We start from the raw sequence: 25,516 nt of genomic DNA on the forward strand, positions 1-25,516 counted from the left end.
GCTGAGAAGCAAGTGTGTGTGACTTTATCTTATCAAGTTGGCCTCACGCCCAGCAATAGACATTGCTTTGGTTTGCATATGTGAAATTTAACAAACGTCTCGTAGAAAGACTCTTGTTCTGTTTGAAACCTGTGTGTGTGAGTTTTCATTTGGGGCTAATTATCAGCTGGCTGCCATGAAAGACAGAACAATAAGATCCTTTTTTTTCAGTGCTGTTGTCACTCGAGTCACTAGAGGAACAGTCATAAGTTGAGGACTATCTGGATTTCATCCAGCTTTTCAGAAAAAAAGGAGGGATTTGGAAAATTGGAGGTATCCCCAGTGTTTTTCAAACTTGGCCGCTTTAAGTTACATGGACTTCAATTCCCAGAATTCCCCAGCAAGGGAAGGGGTTTCCCAGAATTCAGCGTGGATAGGAACAAGAACAAAGGTTGGCTAGGCTATCTTTATTTATTGTAACTTTATTAATAGATGGTGGGTATGAAGTAAACATAACATATCTTGATATTCAGCAAAGTGGCAAAAAAGACCTGGGGAATTCTGGGAGTTGGAGTCCACATGTCTTAAAGAGAGACACACTATGGCTCGATCTCTCGATTTCTGGGCATTTGCAAAACGTCATTGCGATAGGCAAGAACTGTGACTTCGATCCCGCCGGATCCAAAACCTCAAAGATCTCAGGATCCCCAAAGGGGTCACGGACACCAGTGGTGCTCCATTGGTCCACCCTTCTTTTTTCTGCAACCAAATTTCAGCCACGTTCACCTTGAATCGGTCTTTTTCCGGCATCCGAGCCTCCTGTTTGTGTCAAGTCTACCTCACCCCCAAACCGCAATGAAGGAGCCACTTCTGGATTTAGACACACACACACACACACCCCTGTGATTTGTGGGGATCTTTCTTCAGAAGTGGGACCTGGGGTGGGTGGGTGTGTAGGTCAGCGAAGATGCTCGGACTTCTACAAACGGAGCACACCCAGGAAAGTCCCATGGGGAGAGATATCGAAGGAGGCGTTGAAACGGGGGATGTGCAGGCTCAGGCGGTCCCCCTGCTGCAGGTGGAACACCCCTAGAAGAAAGAAAAAGTGGGGGAGGGTTTTAGACATAGGGACCTGCACATAACGGAACCACCAGCCCAGCTACAAGAATTTTGCACAGATCAGAACCAATCACTTATATCTGTCCAGTTGCTTACTTTAACTTTAACTTTACGTAGCTCGCACTGATTACTCATGCTTACATAAATCTTATATTTGTAGGTACTTTCACATTGTATCACAGTTTTAAAATTGTCTTTCTCCATTTTTGCCAGGTATCGTAATACTCCAGTCCTTTCATCCAAAGATGAGCTACAAAAATGGTGGACGGTCTTAAGCATAAAACGTATCAGGAAGGACTGAATGAACTCAATCTGTAAAGTCTGGAGGACAGAAGGAAAAGGGGGGACACGATCGAAATATTTAAATGTGTTAAAGGGTTAAATAAGGTTCAGGAGGGAAGTGTTTTTAATAGGAAAGTGAACACAAGAACAAGGGGACACAATCTGAGGTTAGTTGGGGGAAAGATCAGAAGCAACGTGAGAAAATATTATTTTACTGAAAGAGTAGTAGATGCTTGGAACAACTTCCAGCAGACGTGGTTGGTAAATCCACAGTCACTGAATTTAAACATGCCTGGGATAAACATATATCCATCCTAAGATAAAATACAGGAAGTCTAGATGGACCAGGAGGTCTTTTTCTGCGGTCAGTCTTCTATGTTTTTATGTTTCTATCTGCATGTCAGTCTATCCATTTCTGCACAATTACCGTATTTTTCAGAATATAAGGCACACCTTAATTTTGGGGGAGGAAAAATAGAGAAAAAATCTGCTTACCAGATATTCACCTAGCTAGCATCCTTAGTCTGGTCAGCTTCAGCACATTATTTTATCCCCTGGTTAGGGCTTTGGAAAAACTTTATTCAGAGAGAGTAACAATGAAAGAGCTTGCAAGCCAGTAAGAGCTGGGAAAATCATTAGCACCTGGTTAGGGCTGGAAAGAAACATTTGGAACAAATAGAGCAATAAAAATCCTACAAAGACAGGGCTTGGAAAACATTCTTCTCAAAGAGTAACAATGAAAGAACCTGCAAAGAGCTGGGAAGATTGTTAGCAACTAGTTAGGGCTGGAAAAAAAAGCTTTGGAAAAAGCTACATTCAGAGTATAAGATGCACCTGAATTTTCAGCCTCTTTTTGTTGTGGTTAGCTCTGGCCCAGCTCCTGCCCCAAGGACTGTGGATGTGGGGGAGACATCCACATGCTGTAGGACTGTTTTGCCCCCGGTGGAATCTGCTGATGAAGGCTCCTCTGACCAAGAAGACATGAGTGACAGGGAGGAGGAGAGTGGGGCAGACAGCTCAGAAGGAGGTCAATTATCTAGCTCCTCCTTGGATTCAGAACAAGAGTTAATGATACAGCCATGCATGCGGAGAGCGATGCATAGGCAGCAACAACTGAGAGATTATTATCAAAGAAAATGAGGCCACCTGTGGTTGGGTGGGGCTGTGGTCATTAGTGAGGCTGCTATAAAGAGCAGCCTGTGGGTTTGGCCATTGTGGAGGATTATCTGATCATTGTGTTTCGTGACTGCTTTACTGACTTTGACCTTTTGTGTGCTGATTTCCCCCCGCTTTGAAACCAAACCAGAGCGAAGTGTGTTTCACTTTGTGAAAGAAGAAGGACTGTGAATTGCCTCACAGCTGCAAGCTAAGTATCACAGAACTGATAAGGGACTTGTATAAATTACCAGTTTGTTTGGAGACGAGTGCTCTTTGCTATACCAAAAGAGGGCTTGGTTTAAGTGAATTTTCATTATAAAGAACATTGTTTTGAATTTTCAAACGTGTGTCTGAAATTTGTACATGTGAATTTTGGGGAGAAGGCTACCAGAGAGCCCGACAGAACACTTTTAGGGAGGAAAAGGGTGTGTCTTATACTCCAAAAATACACTATACATCTTACCTATAACTACATTTTCTGGAAGTATTGTTTTATTTTCCCAAAACTGCACATAACAGATTACTATACATATTATTAAACACTGAGTCTTTTTTTCATGTTGCTTCTTACTGATTCCTAATAAAAATTGCTCAAGTGAACTGTTAAGTCCTCGACTTACAACCTTCCCAGTGTCGCTCGCTGGGGTGACAATTTGCTTCGCGTTTCCCGCGCTCTCCTTCCTGTGTGGCCCCCTGCCTCAGGCTGGGTAGCGAGGCGAACGGATGCTTCCAGAAGCATACATTCTGCCAGCGCCGCTTCCACCCATGCCTTCTGCTTGCACCTCAGGTGGAGGGGAGCTGGGCAGGAGAGAGGGAAGCTCGTTCGAGGCCAGGAAGGAGGAAAGAGGAGAAAAGCAAGGAGCACAGACACAGCAGCAGCAGCAGCAGGAGGAGGAGGGGGGGAAAGGAGAGCCGAGCCAAGACCAGTAATCCAGGAAGTGACATCCGCCAATCAACTGGAGCTGCACATGCATCTTCATTTCCTCCAGTGGAACTGCGTTCCACCCCGTCCTGCCTGCTGCCCACCCCTGCTCTAATGTATATTATTAATTTAGCTTGTCATGGATTCATTCTTTATTATTATTATTATTATTATTTTTTCCTTCAAGGTATATTGCATCAACCGCATTCCTCCAATCTACTAAGAAAGTTATCAAATAAAAAAACAATAATCCTGCAATGAAAGTAGAAACATTTATTACACTGGGGAACAATTTGTAACACAATGTTCTGTTGAGTTTGATTGCTGAGCTGTTTTACAGTCAATTAGGCATGCTGGTTCCAAAACTGGAGTTAGTTTTCTTCTACCACGTCAAGTTTTTTTTCTACACCTTATATATATAATATAGTTCATTAGGCAACATGAGCATCAAATTGCATTTTTTACATAGCCGTCTTGCTAACTTCCCAGAAAATTTAATACTATTTATTTATTTAATACTATTTAATATCTACATGAAACCGCTGGGTGAGATCATCCAGGGGCAAGGGGTGAGGTATCATCAGTATGCTGATGATACCCAGCTTTACATCTCCACCCCATGTCCAGTCAGCGAAGCAATGGAAGTGATGTGCTGGTGCCTGGAGGCTGTTGGGGCCTGGATGGGTGTCAACAGACTCAAGCTCAATCCGGATAAGACGGAGTGGCTGTGGGTTCTGCCTCCCAAGGACAACTCCATATGTCCATCCATAACCCTGGGGGGAGAATTATTGACCCCCTCAGAGAGGGTCCGCAACTTGGGCGTCCTCCTCGATCCACAGCTCACATTAGAGAAACATCTTTCAGCTGTGGCGAGGGGGGCGTTTTCCCAGGTTCGCCTGGTGCAAAAGTTGCGGCCCTACTTGGACCAGGACTCACTGCTCACAGTCACTCATGCCCTCATCACCTCGAGGCTTGACTACTGTAATGCTCTCTACATGGGGCTACCTTTGAAAAGTGTTCGGAAACTTCAGATCGTGCAAAATGCAGCTACGAGAGCTATCATGGGCTTCCCCAGATATGCCCATGTCACACCAACACTCCGCAGTCTGCATTGGTTGCCGATCAGTTTCCGGTCACAATTCAAAGTGTTGGTTATGACCTATAAAGCCCTTCATGGCATCAGACCAGATTATCTCCGGGACCGCCTTCTGTCGCACGAATCCCAGCGACCGATTAGGTCCCACAGAGTTGGCCTTCTCCAGGTCCTGTCAACTAAACAATGTCGTTTGGCGGGACCCAGGGGAAGAGCCTTCTCTTTGGCAGCCCCAACCCTTTGGAACCAACTCCCCCCAGATATCAGAGTTGCCCTCACCCTCCTTGTCTTTCGTAAGCTCTTAAAACCCACCTCTGTCGTCAGGCATGGGGGAGTTGAGACTTTCCCTTCCCCCTAGGCTTATAAAATTTATGCATGGTATGTCTGTATTTATGATTGGTTTCTTAAATTGGGGTTTTTAAATTAACTTAAATATTAGATTTGTTTACATTGTCTTATTATTGTTGTTAGCCGCCCCGAGTCTACGGAGAAGGGGCGGCATACAAATCTGATAAATAAATAAATAAAATCTTGATGCAGTCAGTGATGAGCAAAGTGAGAGATTCCACCAAGATTTGAAGGTCATGGAGGGATGGTATCAAGGTAGATAGGATGTACATAGGATGGGCTGACTATTGTTGGAGCATCAAGCGAGAATGTGCACAGATTTAAACACTCCAGAAAAAGCTCTAAGCGAAATTTTTTATCTTAATATGTATAATTACTGTTTGATAAAAAAAACCTCAACTATTTGTATGAACACAATTTAACTTGCAGTATCTATGTATAAATAAAATTATTCCTTGTAAACAGTATATTTGGTAAGTTTTTACTTTACATTCCTTTATATGTGCAATTTGTATGATTTTTGAAGGCATCCTGTAGCTAAAAAAGTTGACATGTTAGACAAAAACTGTGGTTATTTTTGAATCCGGAGGCCAAAAGTTAGTTGAAAACAAGTCACAGATTTAAGGCAATGAAATTGCTGTTCCCCGGTGTAATTTTAAACATTTGCATGGCTGGGGAATTCTGGGAGTTGAAGTCCACACCTCTTAAAGGGGCAGGCTCTGGTTTACAAACTCCCGGGAAAGGTGAAATGGTGGCTCACCTCCGCTGTAGCAGCTGTTATAAGCCTTCTCCACTTTGGGCGGCATACTCTGGACGCAGCGGAAGAGGGTTTGATCTGGCCTGCCTAAGGCCACTCGCAGTAAGACCTGCCCCATGGTAAAAGTGGGGTCACGGAACAGCACCTAGGAAGGAAGGGGCATTCGTTTAGTGACCAACAAATTCATTTAGTGACAGAAGTTTAATTCAATTCAATTTATTAGATTTGTATGCCGCCCCTCTCTGAATGGCGTGAATCAAAAGTGACTTAACGACCAGTTTTCACACCACCATTCAAAGCATCCCTATGGTCAAAATTCAGATCTATGTCAACGTGACTCATATTTATGATGACTCGCTCGCTTAGCGATAGAATTTTTTTTTGGCCCTGTTGTGATCTTAAGTCGAGGACCACGTTAGAGCAGGGGCCACCCCAATTTTTCAGACCACTAAATTCATAATTTTAAATCCCACGGACCACTAAGATCATCTGCCTAATGACTGGCTGAGTGGACGCGGCTAGGTGGTCATGTGACTGGGGTGGCATGTCACTCACATCGAGGGGCATCTCGAAAGCCACTCCAGAATCAAACCGGGTCTGACCCTGCTTAGCTTTTTGACACCATTCAAGGTCAGATCAGATTTTCCAGCCTGCTATCAGTAGTGCTACAAATTACAGTCAGGATCGCGGCTGCTGTCGCTAAGCGATGGGGTCCTTAAGCGAGTCATTCCCAATTAGATGACTGTTTGCTTGTTAAGACAGTCCAACGCAATGGGAAAGCCAATCTTACGAACATGGTTGTTAAATGAATCAGGTCCCCCCACCCACCTGTGACTGTGTTTGCCAGAAGCCCACAGATAATAATGAAAATTATTGTACAGTGGTGCTCATATAGACCCGGACCGAAATGATTTTTTTTAGGTACTTGAATTTGGTCTTTTTGAAAACTTTTTCAACTGGAAAGCTAGTTTGAACATTTATGAACATAATGATATGAAAATTGAACTGGAAAAATTGAGACTTATATTTCTATTTTGAACAACAAGCCCCTCCCCCCCATCCTTTCTGAATTTCGTGTCAATTTATATTTTTTAAGGCTACAAATCCCTAAGGAATTTTCCCCCAAAAGGTTTGATATACTAAATTTTTTTTAAAAAATAAATTTTATTGATTTTATAGGTTTACAAAAAACAAACATATAACAGTGCACAGTGCATGTGCCCATCACCCAACAACACACACACCCCGTCACCCCCACCACCCCTATAGGAGGATTCAAAGACTTTTAAGTTATTTGTCTATCTATTGATCCTTGGCTCTAAATTGAACAATCCTGAATATAAGAAAAATATAAATGAACTGAAAAAAATGGTTCTTATTGGTTTATTTTTGCCACAAAAGGGCCACCCCCCTCGGCCTTGCTGTGTGCCATTATTGTCACTTGTTATACATATTTGTCTAGCAATATTTGGAATATCCTTTTGAAAATCAACCACATTGTAGCCAGAGAACTAATTTTATGAAAAAAATCCATTTCACTAAAAAAAAGTATGTAAGTTTGAAATTAACAGCATATTTTTATATAAATTGAAATAACTTTATGTGCAAAATAAAGCAATATGCATCAATTTTTCCAGTTCAATTTTCATATCATTATGTTCAGAAATGTTCAAGCTACAAATCCCACACCAACGTTAGTAAAATAGAATGCATTTTGATAACAAAACTATCCATAAAGTGAAAAACATTTCACAAAAACGGGGGGGGCACATTTATGTGCAAAATAAACCAATAAGGATTAATTTTTTCAGTTCAATTTTCATTCCATTGTGTGCAGAAATGTTCAAACCTGTTTCCAGGTGAAAAAAGCTTTCAAAAAGACCAAATATAAGTACCTAAAATGATCAATTTGCAGTCCGGGTCAAATAGACCCGGGAACATAAGATTAGGGATTTTTTCTAAACAGAACAGCAGGAGTTCCCTCACCTTTTCTCTGCCTATTAAGTGTTTTGGATCTGGTATCTTTTTTTCTGTACACGTGGATTAGAGAAGATTTTTTTTAAAAAAAAAATTACACCCCCACCCCCCAAAACACTAAAAACAGGGAGACTGAGAACTGTTGAGGAAGAGCTTCGTGTGTGTCTTTCTACCGAAACAGGCCCAGGTTTCACCCTAAGTGAGCATAAATGCATTTAGAAACTATATTATGAAGTAGATGTATACGTACTGTGTTAGAGTGTCATTTTGGTTGGTGGTGTGCCCCAGGATTTTGTAAAGGTAAAAAATGTGCTGGGGGCTCAAAAATGGTTGAAAATCACTGCAATAGGGAATCCCCCACAACCACCACTCTCCTTTTCTTCTTCTTCTCTGGGGCTTTTTGCTCCTGGTGGGGGATCCAGGTGTATAATTGTGCTCCTCTTCGGAGAACCTGGACACCTGTTTCCATTCCATTGCTTTTCTTTCACTTCATGAATGAGGAGGGGCCCTCCTGTTTGGGCCCCTGCATCCTTAATGAGCCTCAGAGTGGACACTCTCCTGGGACACAAGCCTTAATTTGTGGAAGGTGAAGCTTGTCTTCACTTCTCCTGAGATACAAGCCTGTACAGTATTTGGAAGGTGAAGCTACTTCACTTCGGGTAGCACTGTAAACATATAACACTCAGAGCACCCTTCTCTTCCATGTGGCTCTCCTGGGACATATGCCAGCATTTATAAAAAGCAAAACTCTTTCACTTCCAGCAGCTGTGTAAACATATTACATTCAGAGCACCCTTCTATTCCACGTTGCTTCTGCCTTCCATGCTTCTTGCCCCAGGGGCTGGGATGCCCAAGTTGGGGAACTCCTTTGCTTCCCTGGTCACCAAATCCGGTATTCTTCCAGCTCACGGTGAGGTTTTTAGCTTCTTCCCAGCATGCACCAGGAATATGCAAATTGCCCCTTGAAGCTCAGATTCCTCCTCCATAAATGCAATAACTTTTTTTTACTGTTGTGAACCTTATCATTATTAAATGAATCATTGGGTCATTAAATGAATCTGGATCCCCCATTGTTGGAAACCCTCCAGGAAGGTTGCAGCTGCAAACTTCATTAAATAGAAATCAAAATGACAGTTGTTTAAACCAGTGTTTCCCAACCTTGACAACTTGAAGATATCTGGACTTCAACTCCCAGAATTCCCCAGCCAGCATTCGCTGGCTGGGGAATTCTGGGAGTTGAAGTCCAGATATCTTCAAATGGCCAAGGTTGGGAAACACTGGTTTAAATGACTCCTCCTGGTCGTTAAATGAATCATCGGGTCATTAATTGAATGGTTGGCTTTTTCTTGCCACAAGCTCTCCAGGAACGCGGTTGCCTGACCCCAATGCAACTCTCCAAAATACGTATTGTGCCTGTTGCTAACCGTTTTGATATTCCAGCGGTCATCAACGTGAGGACAGGTCATGAAATCGGGGTTTATTTTTTTCCACCTTAAGTCAAGGACTGTCTTATAAAGTGATGATTTTTTTTTTTTGCAAGCACCCAAGTTTCCAAGGTAAAGTCGGTGGAGCCCTTCAGCTTTGCCCCAGAGATGCAGCTTAACAAAACAACAACGGATGAAAGACATTTACATTCGGGTTTTTATATTTAAATTTATAAATTTAAATTTATAATCAGCTTCCTTTGTCAAGCGGAGCTTCGTTTGTTTATGCCCGAAGCCAAAAACAGGAATTTTCTCTAAAGCTGAAAAACCCAAAAATCTTTGCTTCTTTTTCTAAAAGGCCCTTTAAAAAAAATACCATTTATTTATTTCTAAGAGGCCCCTTTTCAAAGAACAATATTTCATTTATTGTTGCTTGGGTTTTTATTTCATCTTTTTTTTTTTTTGCCTGTCCTTTCGCCCTTCTTCTGGCCTGGTTCCCTTTCTGACTTCAAAATCATTTTTTTATATACAGTGATACCTCGTCTTACGAACTTAATTGGTTCCGGGACGAGGTTCTTAAGGTGAAAAGTTTGTAAGACGAAACAATGTTTCCCATAGGAATCAATGGAAAAGTGATTAATTTGTGCAAGCCCAAAATTCACCCTTTTTGCCAGCTGAAATGCCCGTTTTTGCGCTGTTGGGATTCCCCTGAGGCTCCCCTCCATGGGAAACCCCACCTCCAGACTTCCGTGTTTTTGCGATGCTGCAATTTCACTCAGGCTCCCCTCGCTGGGAAACCCCACCTCCAGACTTCCATTGCCAGTGAAGCGCCCGTTTTTGCGCTGCTGGGATTTCCCTGCAGCATCGCAAAAACACTGAAGTCCAGAGGTGGGGTTTCCCATGGAGGGGAGCCTCAGGGGAATCCCAGCAGCGCAAAAACGGGCACTTAAGTTGGCCAAAGGAGTGAATTTTGGGCTTGCACGCATTAATCGCTTGCTCGCTCCCTCCTTCCTTCTTTCCTTCCCATCCTTTCTTCCTTGATCCTTCCAATCTTTCCTTCCTCTCTCCCCTCCCTCCTTCCCTTCCCAGGATGACCCCTCCCCCACCTGCTCTCTCTTTTCTCTCTCTCACCTGGCTGTAAACGAAGTAGAGGCCCGTGTGCTTGACCACCACGTCTTGCCCACTGGGCTGAAGGGCTCGGCCCTGCTTCAGGAAAGGGGACCACCAGATCTCCGTGGCATCGCCTTCCTCTGCGGGGGGGGGGGGGGTGAGGAGAGGGAGGGGAGGAAAGCCGGGATCAGATTGGGACACACACACTGTACCCCTCCACCCCACTTCACCCCCACCCCACTGCCCCCGAGCCCTGACTGCCAGGGTCCCGGCTCTTTAACAGGGCAGGCAGAAATCCAAGCGGTAAGGCTCTGTCCTGACCAGATGGCCCCCTTGGCCCCTCCCACCCAAAACATTTCATTTGATTCCTTTCATTTCTCTACCCATCCCTTTTTCCCCTGTGGAAGCCAAAGGGTAATTGGCTGCAGGATAGCCAGAAGCTGTAATCTTCCCCAGGAGGAGGAAGAGGAGGAGGAGGAGGAAGAGGAAGAGGAGGAGGAGGAGGAAGAAGAAGAGGAAGAGGAGGAGGAAGAGGAGGAGGAGGAGGAAGAAGAACAGGAGGTGGAGGAGAGGAAGAAGAAGAAGAGGAAGAGGAAGAGGAGAGGAGGAGGAGGAGGAAGAGGAGGAGGAAGAGGAGGAGGAGGAGGAAGAAGAAGAATAGGAGGTGGAGGAGAGGAAGAAGAAGAAGAGGAAGAGGAAGAGGGAGAGGAGAGGAGGAGGAAGAGGAAGAAGAAGAAGAAGAGGAAGAAGAGGAAGAGGAAGAGAAGAGGAGGAAGAGGAGGAGGAAGAGGAGGAGGAGGAAGAAGAAGAGGAAGAGAAGGAGGAAGAGGAAGAAGAAGAAGAACAGGAGGTGGAGGAGAGGAAGAAGAAGAAGAAGAAGAGGAAGAAGAGGAAGAGAAGAGGAGGAAGAGGAGGAGGAGAAAGAGGAAGAGAAGAGGAGGAAGAGGAGGAGGAGGAAGAAGAAGAAGAGGAGGAGGAAGAAGAAGAAGAAGAAGAAGAAGAAGAAGAAGAAGAAGAAGAAGAAGAAGAAGAAGAAGAAGAAGAAGAAAAGAGGAGGAGGAAAAGGAATGTTGGGTCTTTGCCGTTCTCTGATCTGAGCTTGGTGGTTTTCTTGCAGACATTTCTAACCCAACTAGGGAACATCATCAGTGCTAGAAGGGATTTGAAGAGAGGAGAAGGAGAATAAAGGAGGAGGGGGAGCTCTCTGATTGTTTCCTCCCAGACATTTCATCACCCAAGTAGGAAACACCACCAGTAGTAGCAGAAGGTGGGGCTTTTTGAAGGAGGAAAGAGAGGAGAAGACGGTGCAGGGGAGGGGGGAATGACCAGAGGGCTCCAGCAAGGGGAGATTTCAAGCCTCCCTTTGAACTCGGTCCCCAAAGCCCAGATGGCCCCCCCTAAACTCAAGGTGCCCCATGGCAGCCATTATCCACCCCAGAGCCCAAACACTCCACCAGCCTCCTTGCTCTGGCTTCCAGTGGTGGGGCCACGGAACTGGTGAGCTGCCCTGGGGGAGCGAGCGGGCAGGGGGTCGTGTGTCCCAACACGCCCACCCCCCAATGAAGATCCAGAATTGCCCAAGTGAGAAAGACCTTCAGTGAAGAAGTGGGAGGCTCCCTCTGATTTTACAAGGTTTGCTTTTTACTTACAAATATCCGTGCCAGCCACTCTTGGAGATGCCCAATAAAAGGGTGATGCCATTAAAAAAAAAAAATCCAACTTGGGTTTATCTGCTGAAAACCACACTTTTAATCCACACAGGTGTACTGTAATTGTAACTGTAATCATTGTGATTATAATTGTAATTGTACACTGCAATTATCCTGGGTGCAGCCTCTGTCTTTTCATTATTGCATTTAAATCTGGCTTAATTGTTTGCAAAGGTAGAAATTATGATTTTTTTAAAAAACTTCATTTCGCTGTGTGCGTCGCCCAGAGTTGTACGCAAGATTGACAGATGGCATTGTCAATTTAATAAATAATACCATGTTACTGCTCGTTTAACAAAATGTGCTACTCACCATTATTGGAATGACGGGCAGGAACCAAATGCAGTACAGAATGTTTTCCTATGGAAATAAAAAACCATTATAAACAACGGGGATATTTATACCGATGACAGGTTCACAATTTGTAAACATTTAGTACAGTATTTAAAAGTTTGGAATTTCCCTATTTTTCCAAAGGATGGGAAACTAATATGAGCCGGGGTGGCGCAGCGGGTAGAGTGCAGCACTGCAGGCCACTGAAGCTGACTGTAGATCTGAAGGTCAGCGGTTCAAATCTCATCACCGGCTCAAGGTTGACTCAGCCTTCCATCCTTCCAGGCGGGTCAAATGAGGACCCGGATTGTGGGGGCAATATGGTTCTGGCTCTGTTAACAAGTGCTATTGCTAACATGTTGTAAGCTGCCCTGAGTCTAAGGAGAAGGGCGGCATAAAAATCGAATGAATGAATGAATGAATGAATGAATGAATGAATGAATGAATGAATATTATTGCAATATATTAATCAGCATTCAAGTAGGCAGGACAATATACATATATGTGTTACTCTGTTTTTAAGGAACCTTTCCCTTTTTAGGGTAATGTTGTTGCTTTTTTATTGGTGTTTTGTATTTTAACATTTTTGGGAATAAAATTAAAAACAAATTTTTTAAAAGGAAAAAATAATGAGATTTAACAGAAAACTTGAATATGCTTAGGAAAATCTTGTCCTCTCCTTTATTTTTTGAAGTCCAAATATCTTCAAGTTGCCAAGGTTGGGAAACACTGGTCTGGAGGACAGAAGGGAAAAGGGGGAACATGATCGAAACATTTAAATATGTCAAAGTTTTAAAATAAGGTCCAGGAGTTGTACATCAGAGGCTACCGCCAGTTGAAGTCTGACATGCCAGCTCGGGGGATTCTGGGAGTTGGAGTCCACCCACTTTCAAGTTGCCAACGTCTTTTAAAAAAAACAAAAATCACTTTTAAATCAGGTTTACAATTCAGAAACGAAATTTCTTGGCTTGAAAAGGTTTTTTCCCTAACATAGGATATATACAGTCACTGGTTTAATCATTAATTAGTCGATACGCCCTATTTTAAAATGTTTAAAGTGCTATCAATGTGTATTTCAATGCAAAGGTAATAGTTGTTAACAAGTTTATTTACAGCTCCATATATTCTATTAATAAAATAATTTAATAAATATTCTTGAGGGTTAGAAAGGAAGGGAGGAAAGTATTCAAGAGAAGTGAAACTGCTAAGAAGGAAAATAATGTGAATTTCTATTTATGGTATATATATGTTTATTTAATATAGTATAGTATAGAGTAGTATGAGTCAGCTGAAGGGGTCTAGAGGCCTAGAGGTTAATTCACAGAAGCCACAGGATCAAATCCCACTAAGGGTATGGCTAGCTGATGAGGCCAGAACAAGGCCGAAATAGTGCTATCCAAGTCTCCCTTAATTTTAAAAATTTAGCAAAAACATATACTGTACTGTATATATGTATGTGTGTGTGTGTGAAAGCATATAACCAAAAGTAAGATTAAAGGTTTTCAGAGTAGAGTATGTTATTTTGAGCTGCTCCGAGTCTCCAGAGAGGGGCGGCATACAAATCTAATTAATAATAATAATAATAATAATAATAATAATAATAATAATAATAATTTAAAAAAAAGAAAGTATGGATCATTGACATCGCAATCCCAGGAGACAGCAGAATTGAGGAGAAGCAGCTAGAGAAATTAGTGAAATATGAAGATCTAAAAATCGAGCTGCAACGACTCTGGCATAAGCCCGTGAAAGTGGTCCCAGTGGTACTTGCCACGCTGGGCGCAGGGCCAAGGATCTCAGCGGACATTTGGGAACCATCGGAATTGACAAAATCTACACCTGTCAATTGCAAAAGGCCACTTTACTGGGATCGGCAGACATAATTCGCCGCTACATCACGCAGTCCTAGGTGCTTGGGAAGCGCCCGACTGGGGATGAAATACGAAATCCAGCATAGTGATCTCGTTTGCTGTGTTGTATTGACATAATAATAATAATAATAATAATAATAATAATAATAATAATAATAATAATGTAAGAGATAGTAAAATATGTTGATAGTCAGAGGGAAATTGTACTCCAGGAGTAAACATATATTGTTAATATCTATAACAAATACTTATAGCTAAGATGCAGTTAGAATAGTTAATACAGTGATACCTTGTCTTACAAACTTAATTGGTTCCAGGACGATGTTCTTAAGGTGAAAAGTTTGTAACACAAAACAATGTTTTCCATAGGAATCAATGGAAAAGCGATTAATGCGTGCAAGCCCAAAATTCACCCCTTTTGCCAGCCGAAGCGCCTGTTTTTGCGCTGCTGGGATTCCCCTGAGGCTCCCCTCCATGGGAAATCCCACCTCCGGACTTCTGTGTTTTTGCAATGATGGAGGGGAATCCCAACAGAAGGCCAGAGGTGGGGTTTCCCAGCGAAGGGAGCATCAGTGAAATCGCAGCATCGCAAAAACACCGAAGTCCTCGAAACCCCACCTCTGGACCTCTGTGTTTTTGCAATGCTGCGATTTCACTCAGGCTCCCCTCGCTGGGAAACCCCACCTCCGGACTTCTGTTGCCAGTGAAGCGCTCATTTTTGCGATGCTGGGATTCTCCTGCAGCATTGCAAAAACACGGAAGTCTGGAGGTGGGGGTTCCCATGGAGGGGAGCCTCAGGGGAATCCCAGCAGCGCAAAAACGGGTGCTTCGCTGGCAATGGAAGTCCGGACGCGGGGCGTCCCAGCGGCGGTGGTGGGTTTGTAAGGTGAAAATAGTTTGTAAGAAGAGGCAAAAAAATCTTAAACCCCGTGTTTGTATCTCGAAAAGTTTGTATGATGAGGGGTTTGTAAAATGAGGTATCACTGTATTATCTACATATGTTTCTTTATGTTGTGTAGATCGGATTTCCTCTAAAAAATGTGAAAACTCTGCAAAATGGCAAAATCTTGCCAGATTTGCACTATAAACGACCTGCCTCATTTTATTTTCCTCATTTGCTTCTTCCAGACAGAGGCGATATTGAAACCCTGAGGTCAAGAGAGATGCTTCTGTTTTTCTCACGGGCCTCCTTTGTTGTGAAGGCCACAACTCTGGAGGCAGACAAAAAGGACACAATGTCCTCGTTGCTTTCTATCGCTTTCACTTCCCCTCTTTCCACCCTGCGATATATATTTATTTGCTCCTCTGATCCGCTCAGCTGCAAAAAATTTAGCTGCCTGGAGTCACCCACCAGCGGTACTGACAAAAAAAAATATTTCGTTGCTTGGAGAAAGCATGCAATTCTGTTGATGGGAGGTTACAAGTTGAGAGTTCCTGATTTTTTTTTAAAAAAAAAGAGTTTGCAGCTGGGATCCACAGAAGTGACTCCATTGGTGTCAAAGACAAAGCTGGCATTGACCTAACCTCTTTCTTGCAAGACTGCTGAGAGGAGAAGAACAGAAGAATAACAATAACAGAAGAATAGAAGAAGAACAAAATAAGAATAAGAGAAAAATAAGAGAAAGCAAGAGGAAAAATAAGAGCATAACAGAAGTATAATAACAGCAGAGGAATAATACAATAGGAATAACAGAAGGATAAGAGATAAAAATAAGAGAACAACAGAAAAATAACAATAAGAGAACAGAATAAGAATAACAGGATAAGAGAAAGCAGAAGAATAACAGGATGACAGAAGAATAACAATAAGAGAAGAGTAGAAGAATAATAAAATAAGAGAAAAATAAGAGAAAGCAGAATAAGAGAAAAATAAGAGAATAACAGAAGGATAGAAGAAGAAAATAAGAATAACAGGATAAGAGAAAGCAGAGGAATGACAGAGTAACAGAATAATAACAGAATAAAAGAATAAAATAACAGAATAACAGTATAACAATAACAGAAGAATAGAAGAATAACAGCATAATAAAATGAGAATAACAGAAGAAAATAATAGAATAACAGAATGAGGAAAAAATAAGAAACTAAAAGAAGAATAACAGAATAGAAAAATAAGAGAAAGCAGAAGAGAATAACAGAAGAAAATAACAGAATAACAATAACAGAAGAATAGAAAAATAGCAATAACAGAATGAGGGAATAAGAGAATAACAGAATAACAGAAGAATAACAGAAGAATAACAGAAGAATAACAGAAGAATAACAGAAGAATAGAAAAAATAATAAAATAACGGAATAAAAGAATAACAGAAGAGAAAGCAGAGGAGTAACAAAATAAGAGAAGAATAAGACAATAATTGGAAGGGACCTTAGAGGTTTTCTAGTCCAACTTCTTGCTCAGGAAGGAAACCCTATCCCATTTCAGAAAAATGACCATCCAATCTCCTTTTTAAAACCTCCAGCGTTGGACCCCCACAACTTCTGGTGGCAAGCTGTTCCATTGGTTAATTATCCTCACCATCAGGAAATTCCTCCTTAGTCCCAGGCCGTTTCTGTCTCTCCTTGAGTTGCTTCTGCTGCTGCTCTGGAAGACGGACATTTCTCAAGTTGGCATTGTACCATTGGATTGCCTGGGTGAAAATCAGCTGGGGTTCTTTGCACAAATATTGTGGTTTCTGGTGGTTTCACACAGACTAATTTTAACGGACAACCTGTTTGCTTTTATGACATTGATAAACTGCTCAGATTTGTCCAGGCTCTGAGGTTTGTATAATAGAATCAAATAATATAGCTTCACCTAATAATGAAAAGGACTAGGAATGACATGACAGCAATATTCCTTGTTCCAGTTCCGTGAGCTCAAACCAGGGTGCTGGTGACAAGTGTAATCCTGGCCCTGGCTCAGGCTGCTGCTACTCAATGCCAGGTCGGTGGTAAATAAAGCTCTCCTCATCCAGGATTTGATCCTAGAGGAGGAGGCCGACCTGGCATGTGTGACTGAGACCTGGCTGGGCCCAGAGGGAGGAGTTCCTCTCTCTGAAATTTGCCCAGCTGGGTTTCAGGTATGGCATCAACCTCAACCCCAGAGAAGGGGCGGAGGAGTGGCTATTATAGCCAGGGACAGCCTTTGCCTACGTAGACTTGTTGCTCCAAAGATTGCGGGTTGTGAGTCCCTCCTGGTGAAGTTGGACTTAGGGGTTCAGGTGGGCTTGTTGCTCACATACCTGCCTCCCAGCTGCGTGTCAACAGCCCTGCCTGTGCTGCTCGAGGAGGTGGCCGAGCTGGCGGTAGGATTCCCCAGACTTATTGTCTTGGGGGGTTTTAACCTGCCATCGCTTGGCGAAGACTCTGGGATAGCACAGGAGTTCATGGCCACCATGACAGCCATGGACCTGACTCAAGTAGTACAGGGTCCGACCCACGAGGGGGAGGCACGCACCCGACATGGTATTCCTCTCTGAGCAACTGAGTAATGGTCTGAGACTAAGGGGCTTAGAAGTGTTGTCTTTGTCATGGTCAGACCATTTTCTATTACGGCTTGACTTCCTGGCTCCAATCCTTCCCTGCCCTAGACGCCTGATGGACCCAGAGGGCTTTCAGAGGACGCTTGGGGTTATTCCAGATGCACTCGTCCACAGTTCGGCGGAGTCTCTTGCTGAGGCCAGGAACAAGGTTGCAGCGGAGGCTCTTGACCGGATTGTGCCATTGCGACCCGTAGAGCTCCATGGTTCAACAAGGAGCTCCGGGAGTTGAAACGGCAGAAGAAACGTCTAGAGAAGCGATGGAGGAAGTCCGAATCCAATCAAACACTTCTAAGAGCTCATATTAAGACTTACAAAGTGGCGCTCAAGCCGGCAAGATGCGCGTATCATGCCGCCTTGATTGCATCAGTGGAATCCTGCCCGGCCACTCTGTTTAGGGTGACCCGCCCCCTTCTTAACCAGGGGGGAGTCAGGAAGCCCTTACAGAGTAGTGCCAAGGATTTTAACACGCTTTTCGCTGATAAAATCGCTCAGATCCGGGCGGACCTCGACTCCAATTGGATAACAGAGTCAACTGACAACGAGTCAATCGAGGTGACTGGGGCTCATATTTGTCCACCTGTCTGGGAAGAGTTGGATCTGGTGACACCTGATGAAGTGGACAAGGCCAATGGAGCTGTGAGTTCTGCCACCTGCTTACTGGATCTGTGTCCCTCCTGGCTGGTTTCGGCCAGTCGAGAGGTGACACGGAGCTGGGTCCAGGAGATTGTCAACGCTTCTTTGAGGAGTGGGTCCCAGCCATTTTTAACAACTATCGGCCAGTCTCCAACCTTCCTTTCATGGGGAAGGTTGTTGGGAAGGTGGTGGCGCTCCAACTCCAGCGGTCCTTGGAGGAAACCGATTATCTAGGCGCTCAACAGTCAGGATTCAGGCCGGGCTAAAGCATGGAAACTGCTTTGGTCGCGCTGATGGATGATCTCTGGTGGGCTCGGGACAGGGGATTATCCTCTGTCCTGGTGCTTCTTGACCTCTCAGCAGCTTTCGATACCATCGACCATGGTATCCTTCTGCGCCGGCTGGAGGGGTTGGGAGTAGGAGGCACTGTTCTCCAGTGGTTCTCCTCCTACCTCTCCGGTCAGTCACAGTCGGTGTTAGTGGGGGGTCAGAGGTCAACTTCTAGGTTACTCCCTTGTGGGGTGCCTCAGGGGTCAGTCCTCTCCCCCCTGCTATTCAATATCTACATGAAACCGCTAGGTGAGATCATCCAGGGGCATGAGGTGAGGTATCATCAGTATGCAGAAGATATCCAGTTGTACATCTCCATCCCATGTCCAGTCAATGAAGCAGTGGAAGTGATTTGCCGGTGCCTGGAGCCTGTTGGGGTCTGGATGGGTGTCAATAGACTCAAACTCAACCCATATAAGATGGAGTGGCTGTGGGTTCTGCCTCCCAAGGACAGATTCGCCTGGTGCACCAGTTGCGGCCCTATCTGGACCAGGAGTCACTGCTCACAGTCACTCATACCCTCATCACCTCAAGGCTCGACTACTGTAATGCTCTCTACATGGGGCTACCTTTGAAGAGTGTTCGGAAACTTCAGATCGTGCAGAATGCAGCTGCGAGGGCAATCATGGGCTTCCCCAGGTATGCCCATGTTACACCAACATTCTGCAGTCTGCATTGGTTGCCGATCAGTTTCTGGTCACAATCAAAGTGTTGGTTATGACCTATAAAGCCCTTCATGGCATCGGACCAGAATATCTCCGGGACCGCCTTCTGCCGCACAAATCCCACAGAGTTGGCCTTCTCCAGGTCCTGTCGATTAAACAATTTTGTTTGGCGGGTCCCAGGGGAAGAGCTTTCTCTGTGGTGGCCCCGACCCTCTGGAACCAGCTCCCCCCGGAGATTAGAACTGCCCCCACCCTCCTTGCCTTTCATAAACTTCTTAAAACCCACCTCTGACATCAGGCATGGGCGAACTGTGACATCTCCCCCGGGCCTATACAGTTTATACATGGTATGTTTGTGTGTATGTTTGATTTTAATAATGGGGGTTTTAGTGTTTTTTAAATTGTTAGATTTGTTTTTACATTGTCTTTATTATTGCTGTGGGCCGTCCCGAGTCTATGGAGAGAGGCGGCATACAAATCTAATAAATAGAAAGATAGATAGATGATAGATAGACAGATAGATAGATAGATAGATAGATAGATAGATAGATAGATATGATAGATAGATAAGATAGATAGATAGATAAATAAATAGATAAACAAACAAACAAACAAATAAAGAAAGAAATAAACATTGAATAAAGAAATAAAGAAATAAAGAAATAAAGAAAGAAAGAAATAAAGAAAGAAAGAAAGAAACAAACAAACAAACAAATAAATATTCCGGTATTTGAGGGACCACCCCCCAAAAGAGGAGGAAGTCCACCTATTCTCCGAAGCCCCCTGAAGGCAGGATGATAAACAAGGGTTGGAAACTAATCAAGGAGAGAAGCAACTTGAAATTAAGTGCAGTCTACTCACTCCGAGGACGTGAGAGAGGGTCTTGGGGCTTCTTCCCCACCTCCCTTGTCCATCTGGTCCTCAGGGCCGGGTCCAACGGTCCAGCGACATCCGTCTGAAACCAGAAGAACCCATTCAGTGGGTCATTTCACTTAGGGAAAGAACTAGAAGGAGAAAGAGGAAGTAGAAGAGGAGAAGGGTTAGAAAGGAAGAGAGGAAAGTATTTCAGAGAAGTTAAATTGTTAAGAAGGAAAAGGAAGTGAATTTTTATTTATAGTATTTATATTACCATACTTTTCATCTGACTCATACTATATACTATCCTATAGGATAATATAGAGTAGTATGAGTCAGATGAAAAGTATAGTAATACAATTATAAATAAGTAAATATATAAATAAATAAACAAATTCTAAAATAATTATAATTATTAATTATAAATAAATAAATTAAAATAGGGAAAGAACTAGAGAAAGAGGAAGTAGAAGCGGAGAAAGAGGACTCACAATATTTTGAAGTTTGGAATTTGATTTATAAATAATAAGAATAGAAAGAAAAAAGGAGATGTATAAACACTTATATATTTATCTTTAGTTTTAAAAATCGCTGTAGGATTCTATACGTTTAGATCTAGCAGATAGTATTTATTAATAGTTTTATACAGGAAAAAACTGTAAAGGAAATACAGTTTATAAGATTTATATATCAATGAAAATTTAAAACATTAAGGCAAGTGACCGTAGAAGTACCTAGGAGGTTTTATATGCATATTTGTAAATGTATTGTTTGTTTTGTTTGAGGTTTGTTTGTATTGTGTAACATCTTTTTTAATATTTATACTCAATAAAAACTATTTTAAAAGAAGAAGAGGAGAAGAGGGGGTGGAGAAGAGAAGGAAGAAAGAAAGAAAGAGGGAGAGAGTGCAAGAAAGTAGAGAAAGTGAAAAAGGAGAGGAATGGGAGAGAAAAAAAACACAAGAAAAGAACAGACTAGCAGAAAATAATAGCAAGATCCTGAAGCCAAAGTAAATTAAGGTTTGTAGATAGATGCATAGTATGGCACGTGTATTTCGTTATATATATGTATGAGAAATTGTGGAGATAAAATTTTAAAATGTAGGGGAAATTTTTAACAATTTAATTTAATTTAATTTAATTGACTTGTATAGAAACATAGAAGAGTGACGGCAGAAAAAGACCTCCTGGTCCATCTAGTCTGCCCTTATACTATTTCCTGTATTTTATCTTAGGATGGATCTATGTTTATCCCAGGCATGTTTAAATTCAGTTACTGTGGATTTATCTACCACATCTGCTGGAAGTTTGTTCCAAGGATCTACTACTCTTTCAGTAAAATAATATTTTCTCATGTGGCTTTTGATCTTTCCCCCAACTAACTTCAGATTGTGTCCCCTTGTTCTTGGGTTCACTTTCCTATTAAAAACACTTCCCTCCTGAACCTTATTTAACCCTTGAACATATTTAAATGTTTCGATCATGTCCCCCCTTTTCCTTCTGTCCTCCAGACTATACAGATGGAGTTCACGAAGTCTTTCCTGATACGTTTTATGCTTAAGACCTTCCACCATTCTTGTAGCCCGTCTTTGGACCTGTTCAATTTTGTCAATATCTTTTTGTAGGTGAGGTCTCAAGAACTAGACACAGTATTATTCCAAATGGGGTCTCACCAGGGCTCTATACAGCGGGATCACAATCTCTCTCTTCCTGCTTGTTATACCTCTAGCTATGCAGCCAAGTATCCTACTTGCTTTACCTACCACCTGACCGCAGTGTTCACCCCTTTTGAGACTGTCAGAAATCACTACCCCTAAATCCTTCTCTTCTGAAGTTTTTGCACTGCCAATGCAATACTCAGATTGAGGATTCCTTTTCCCCAAGTGCATTATTTTACATTTGGAAACATTAAACTGCACTTTCCATTGCTTTGACCACTTATCTAATAAAGCTAAATCATTTGCCCTATTACAGATGCCTCCAGGAATATCAACCCTATTGTACACTTTAGAGTCATTGGCAAATAGGCAAACCTTCCCTACCAAACCTTCCCCTATGTCACTCACAAACATACCGTATTAAAAAGAATAGGACCCAGAACAGACCCTTGTGGCACACCGCTTGTAACCAAGCTCTGCTCAGAATACTCGCCATTAACAACAACCCTCTGATGTCTATGCTTCAGCCATTGCAAATCCACTGAACTATCCAGGGATTAAGTCCAATCTTCACTAATTTATCTATCAGCTCTTTATGTGGAACTGTATCAAAGGCTTTGCTGAAGTCCAGATAGGCAATATCCACGGCACCACCTTCATCCAACACCTTTGTGACATAGTCAAAGAACTCAATGAGATTAGTCTGACATGATTTGCCTTCAGTAAAGCCATGCTGATTTGGGTCCAATAAGCTATTGTTTTTTAGGTGCTGATTTATCCTCTTTTTGAGTAGAGTCTCCATCATTTTAACTACAACTGATGTCAAGCTAACTGGCCTGTAGTTACCAGCTTCTTCTCTACTGCCCTTCTTGTGGATAGGCACAACACTGGCCATTCTCCAATCCTCAGGAACTTCTCCTGTTAACAGGGATTGGTTAAACAAATCAGTCAGGGGGGTAGCAATGACAGATCTGAGTTCTTTAAGAACTAGAGTGCCTTCCGTCCCCTGTCCTATTGCTCTCCTATTATCTCCTATTCCTTTTTTCTATTCCTATATCTCTTCTTCTATTCTTTCATTGATACGTTCTATTCCTATATCTTCTTTTCTATTCTTTCTTAGATATATTTTACTATGGGTATCTCCTCTATAACCTTCATCATGTATTTTACTATGTGTGTGTGTGTGTATATATATGGACAAAATAAACTCTGGGGTGGATGCCATCTGAACCCATTGCCTTATTTATCTTTAATATGCCACCCAATTCCATGGAACTTCAAGAAAATCGGAAGGAGATAAGGAAGGAGAGCCGGGGTGGCGCAGCAGGTCAGCGGTTCAAATCTCATCACCGGCTCAAGGCTGACTCAGCCTTCCATCTCTCCGAGGTGGGTCAAATGAGGACCCGGATTGTGGGGGCAATAGCCTAGCTCTGTTAAAAAGTGCTATTGCTAACATGTTGTAAGCCGCCCTCAGTCTAAGGAGAAGGCCGGCATAAAAAAAATCAAATAAATAAACAAATAAATAAATAATAAAAAAGGAGAGAATATGCTCATGGATTTTCTCTGGGCCATCTGCCAATGTGCCACGACATTTCTAGCTTGGCACTCTCAAGAGAAGAGGCAAAAGGCTGCTTTGAAACACCGGCAGCAACGTCCCTCTGCTTGTGTGCAGAGTGGGGGTTTTGTTTCCTCATTTACCTACACACACACACACACACACAACCACCACATCTTTTGCGTTTTGACGGTGATGGATTTCTGCCCACAAGGATCATAGATAGATAGATAGATAGATAGATAGATAGATAGATAGATAGATAGATAGATAGAAAGATAGATAGATAGATAGATACTGTAGATAGATGATAGATAGATAGATAGATAGATAGATAGATAGATAGATAGATAGATAGATAGATGATAGATAGATAGATACTGTAGATAGATGATAGATAGATAGATAGATAGATAGATAGATAGATAGATAGACGGATAGATAGATAGATAGATAGATAGATAGATAGATAGATAGATAGATAGGGAGATAGATAGATAGATAGATAGATAGATAGAGAGATAGATAGATAGATAGATAGATAGGAGGGATACGGTAATTATTTGTATTTTTTTTAACCCTGCCTAAAGCTGAATTTGCAGGAAGAGAGAAAAGAAGTCTGCCTGTTCCCCAAGTCAAGAAATGGATAGACAAATACATTGCAAAAATATAAAATAAAATAAATTCTTTTTTCACTTTAGATGTAGCGGGGAGAAGATGAACGGGAAATTTACCCTCAAAAGACCCTCCTCTAAAGCTTTTGCAGGAAAACGAGCAAAACCCACAGCTTTTTTTTTTTTGGTCTCACTTTAATATAATTTAAATTAATTGATTAAATTTATAAGCCGCCTAGCTCCCTATGGACTCTGGGCAGTGTCCAACAAATAAAAACTGCCCAGAGTCTGCAGAGGAGAACGCCATTGAAATGCAAACAAATAGAATAAAACCCCTGAAATTTAAGAGCTTTCCCCCTCCCATCCAGAAAAGCGCCCCCCCCTTCTCCATTCCCCCCCCCATCCCTCCATCCCAAATTTTGGGGGATTTTTTTAAAGCTAAGCCAAGTTAGCTGAGGATACGGAGACAGAAAATTGGATTTCTCCTCCCCCCCCCCTCAAACAACTCAATATCGTATTCCAACTCCCATCTTTCCCACCCACACACCCTCCAAGCTGACTGGGGATGATGGGAAGATTGGCGTTCCTATTCTCCGGGACGCGGCAGTGCCTTATGGATCCCGGGCTCCTCAAATTCCCCTTCGGGCCACAAAAGGGAGATGCATTTCTCTCTGGTCCAGAATTGCCAACAAATGGAGTGGTGTGTGTGGATGTCAGGGGTCCATCTGGACCCTTCCCCCAGGGTTCAGGGGCCCAACCTGCCTTCTGCAGAGCCCCCCCCCTCTCCTCACCTGCTGTGAACCGGTTCTGTCCTGGTTATCGTCCATCCTGGGCGCCTGGCATACACCTTCTCTCCGTAGCGTGGCCACCTCCTCTCTCAAATTTCCCAGGCTGGCTTGGATGCTGAATAGCATGAAGAGACAGGCTAGCAGACCCACCGCCAGGACCCCAACCACGGCCCAGGGGGCTGGGGGGCGCTGCTTCAGCCCCCAGGAATCCACCCCCAGGAAGGGGCTTAACACCCCTCTTCGAATCTTCAGCGGCATCGTTCCTTCCAGTTTGTTCCCGGCTCTTGACTTCTCGTTGGGTACTTCGGGCCTCATAGGGCCCAAAACCTGCCCCACAGGGCCCAAACCTAAGACCCCCATGGTCCCCAAAAGACGGAGGACACCCCTAGGGCTCCTCCGCCCCACCAAACTGGTCTCCCCAATAATTCTAGCCTTGCAAGCACTGCTTTCGCCTACGGAGATGTCCCGTAGTTTGAGGCTGGGCTCTGCTGCAGGTGCAGAAAGGTCTGCATGGCAGGGGTCCTCCAAGGGCTCAGGACCCCCAGGCATGACCAATTCTCACCACAACCACCGCAAAATCACCGCCTGGCAGGAGGAACCATCAGCATTGGGATGTCTCGGGCGCCTCTCCGTCGCAGGCTGGAGGAGAGCTCTGGCTTTTGCCCCGTAGTGCCACATGTGGGTCTCTGTGCCCACTGCAGCTGTCTCCAGGGAGGAAGGGGCCTCGCTTGCCCGACCCACCCGCCCTCCTCAGCTTCCTGGCCAGGTTTTCCCCACCGACGGAGAGCCAACGGATTGCACAAATGATTGAGG

The 25,516-nt window shown here is 43.2% G+C and overlaps 1 protein-coding gene across 1 annotated transcript in view; it reads right to left on the reverse strand.

Annotated features, from left to right (window-relative positions):
* Nucleotides 1–445: 445 nt before the first annotated feature.
* The window catches only part of LOC139154308 (uncharacterized), a 42,663-nt gene continuing 17,592 nt past the window's right edge, over nucleotides 446–25,516 (reverse strand). Inside the window, exons 7-12 of the mRNA XM_070728727.1 lie at nucleotides 24,707–25,260; nucleotides 20,096–20,189; nucleotides 12,191–12,238; nucleotides 10,191–10,309; nucleotides 5,662–5,803; nucleotides 446–1,068 (exon numbers count right to left, since the gene is read on the reverse strand). Of these exons, the coding sequence (XP_070584828.1) occupies nucleotides 959–1,068; nucleotides 5,662–5,803; nucleotides 10,191–10,309; nucleotides 12,191–12,238; nucleotides 20,096–20,189; nucleotides 24,707–25,260 (1,067 nt within the window). The 3' untranslated portion in view covers nucleotides 446–958. The remainder of the gene's footprint in view (nucleotides 1,069–5,661; nucleotides 5,804–10,190; nucleotides 10,310–12,190; nucleotides 12,239–20,095; nucleotides 20,190–24,706; nucleotides 25,261–25,516) is intronic.

Source organism: Erythrolamprus reginae, chromosome Z (genome assembly GCF_031021105.1).
Source record: "Erythrolamprus reginae isolate rEryReg1 chromosome Z, rEryReg1.hap1, whole genome shotgun sequence".
Classification (NCBI taxonomy): Eukaryota; Metazoa; Chordata; class Lepidosauria; order Squamata; family Dipsadidae; genus Erythrolamprus; species Erythrolamprus reginae.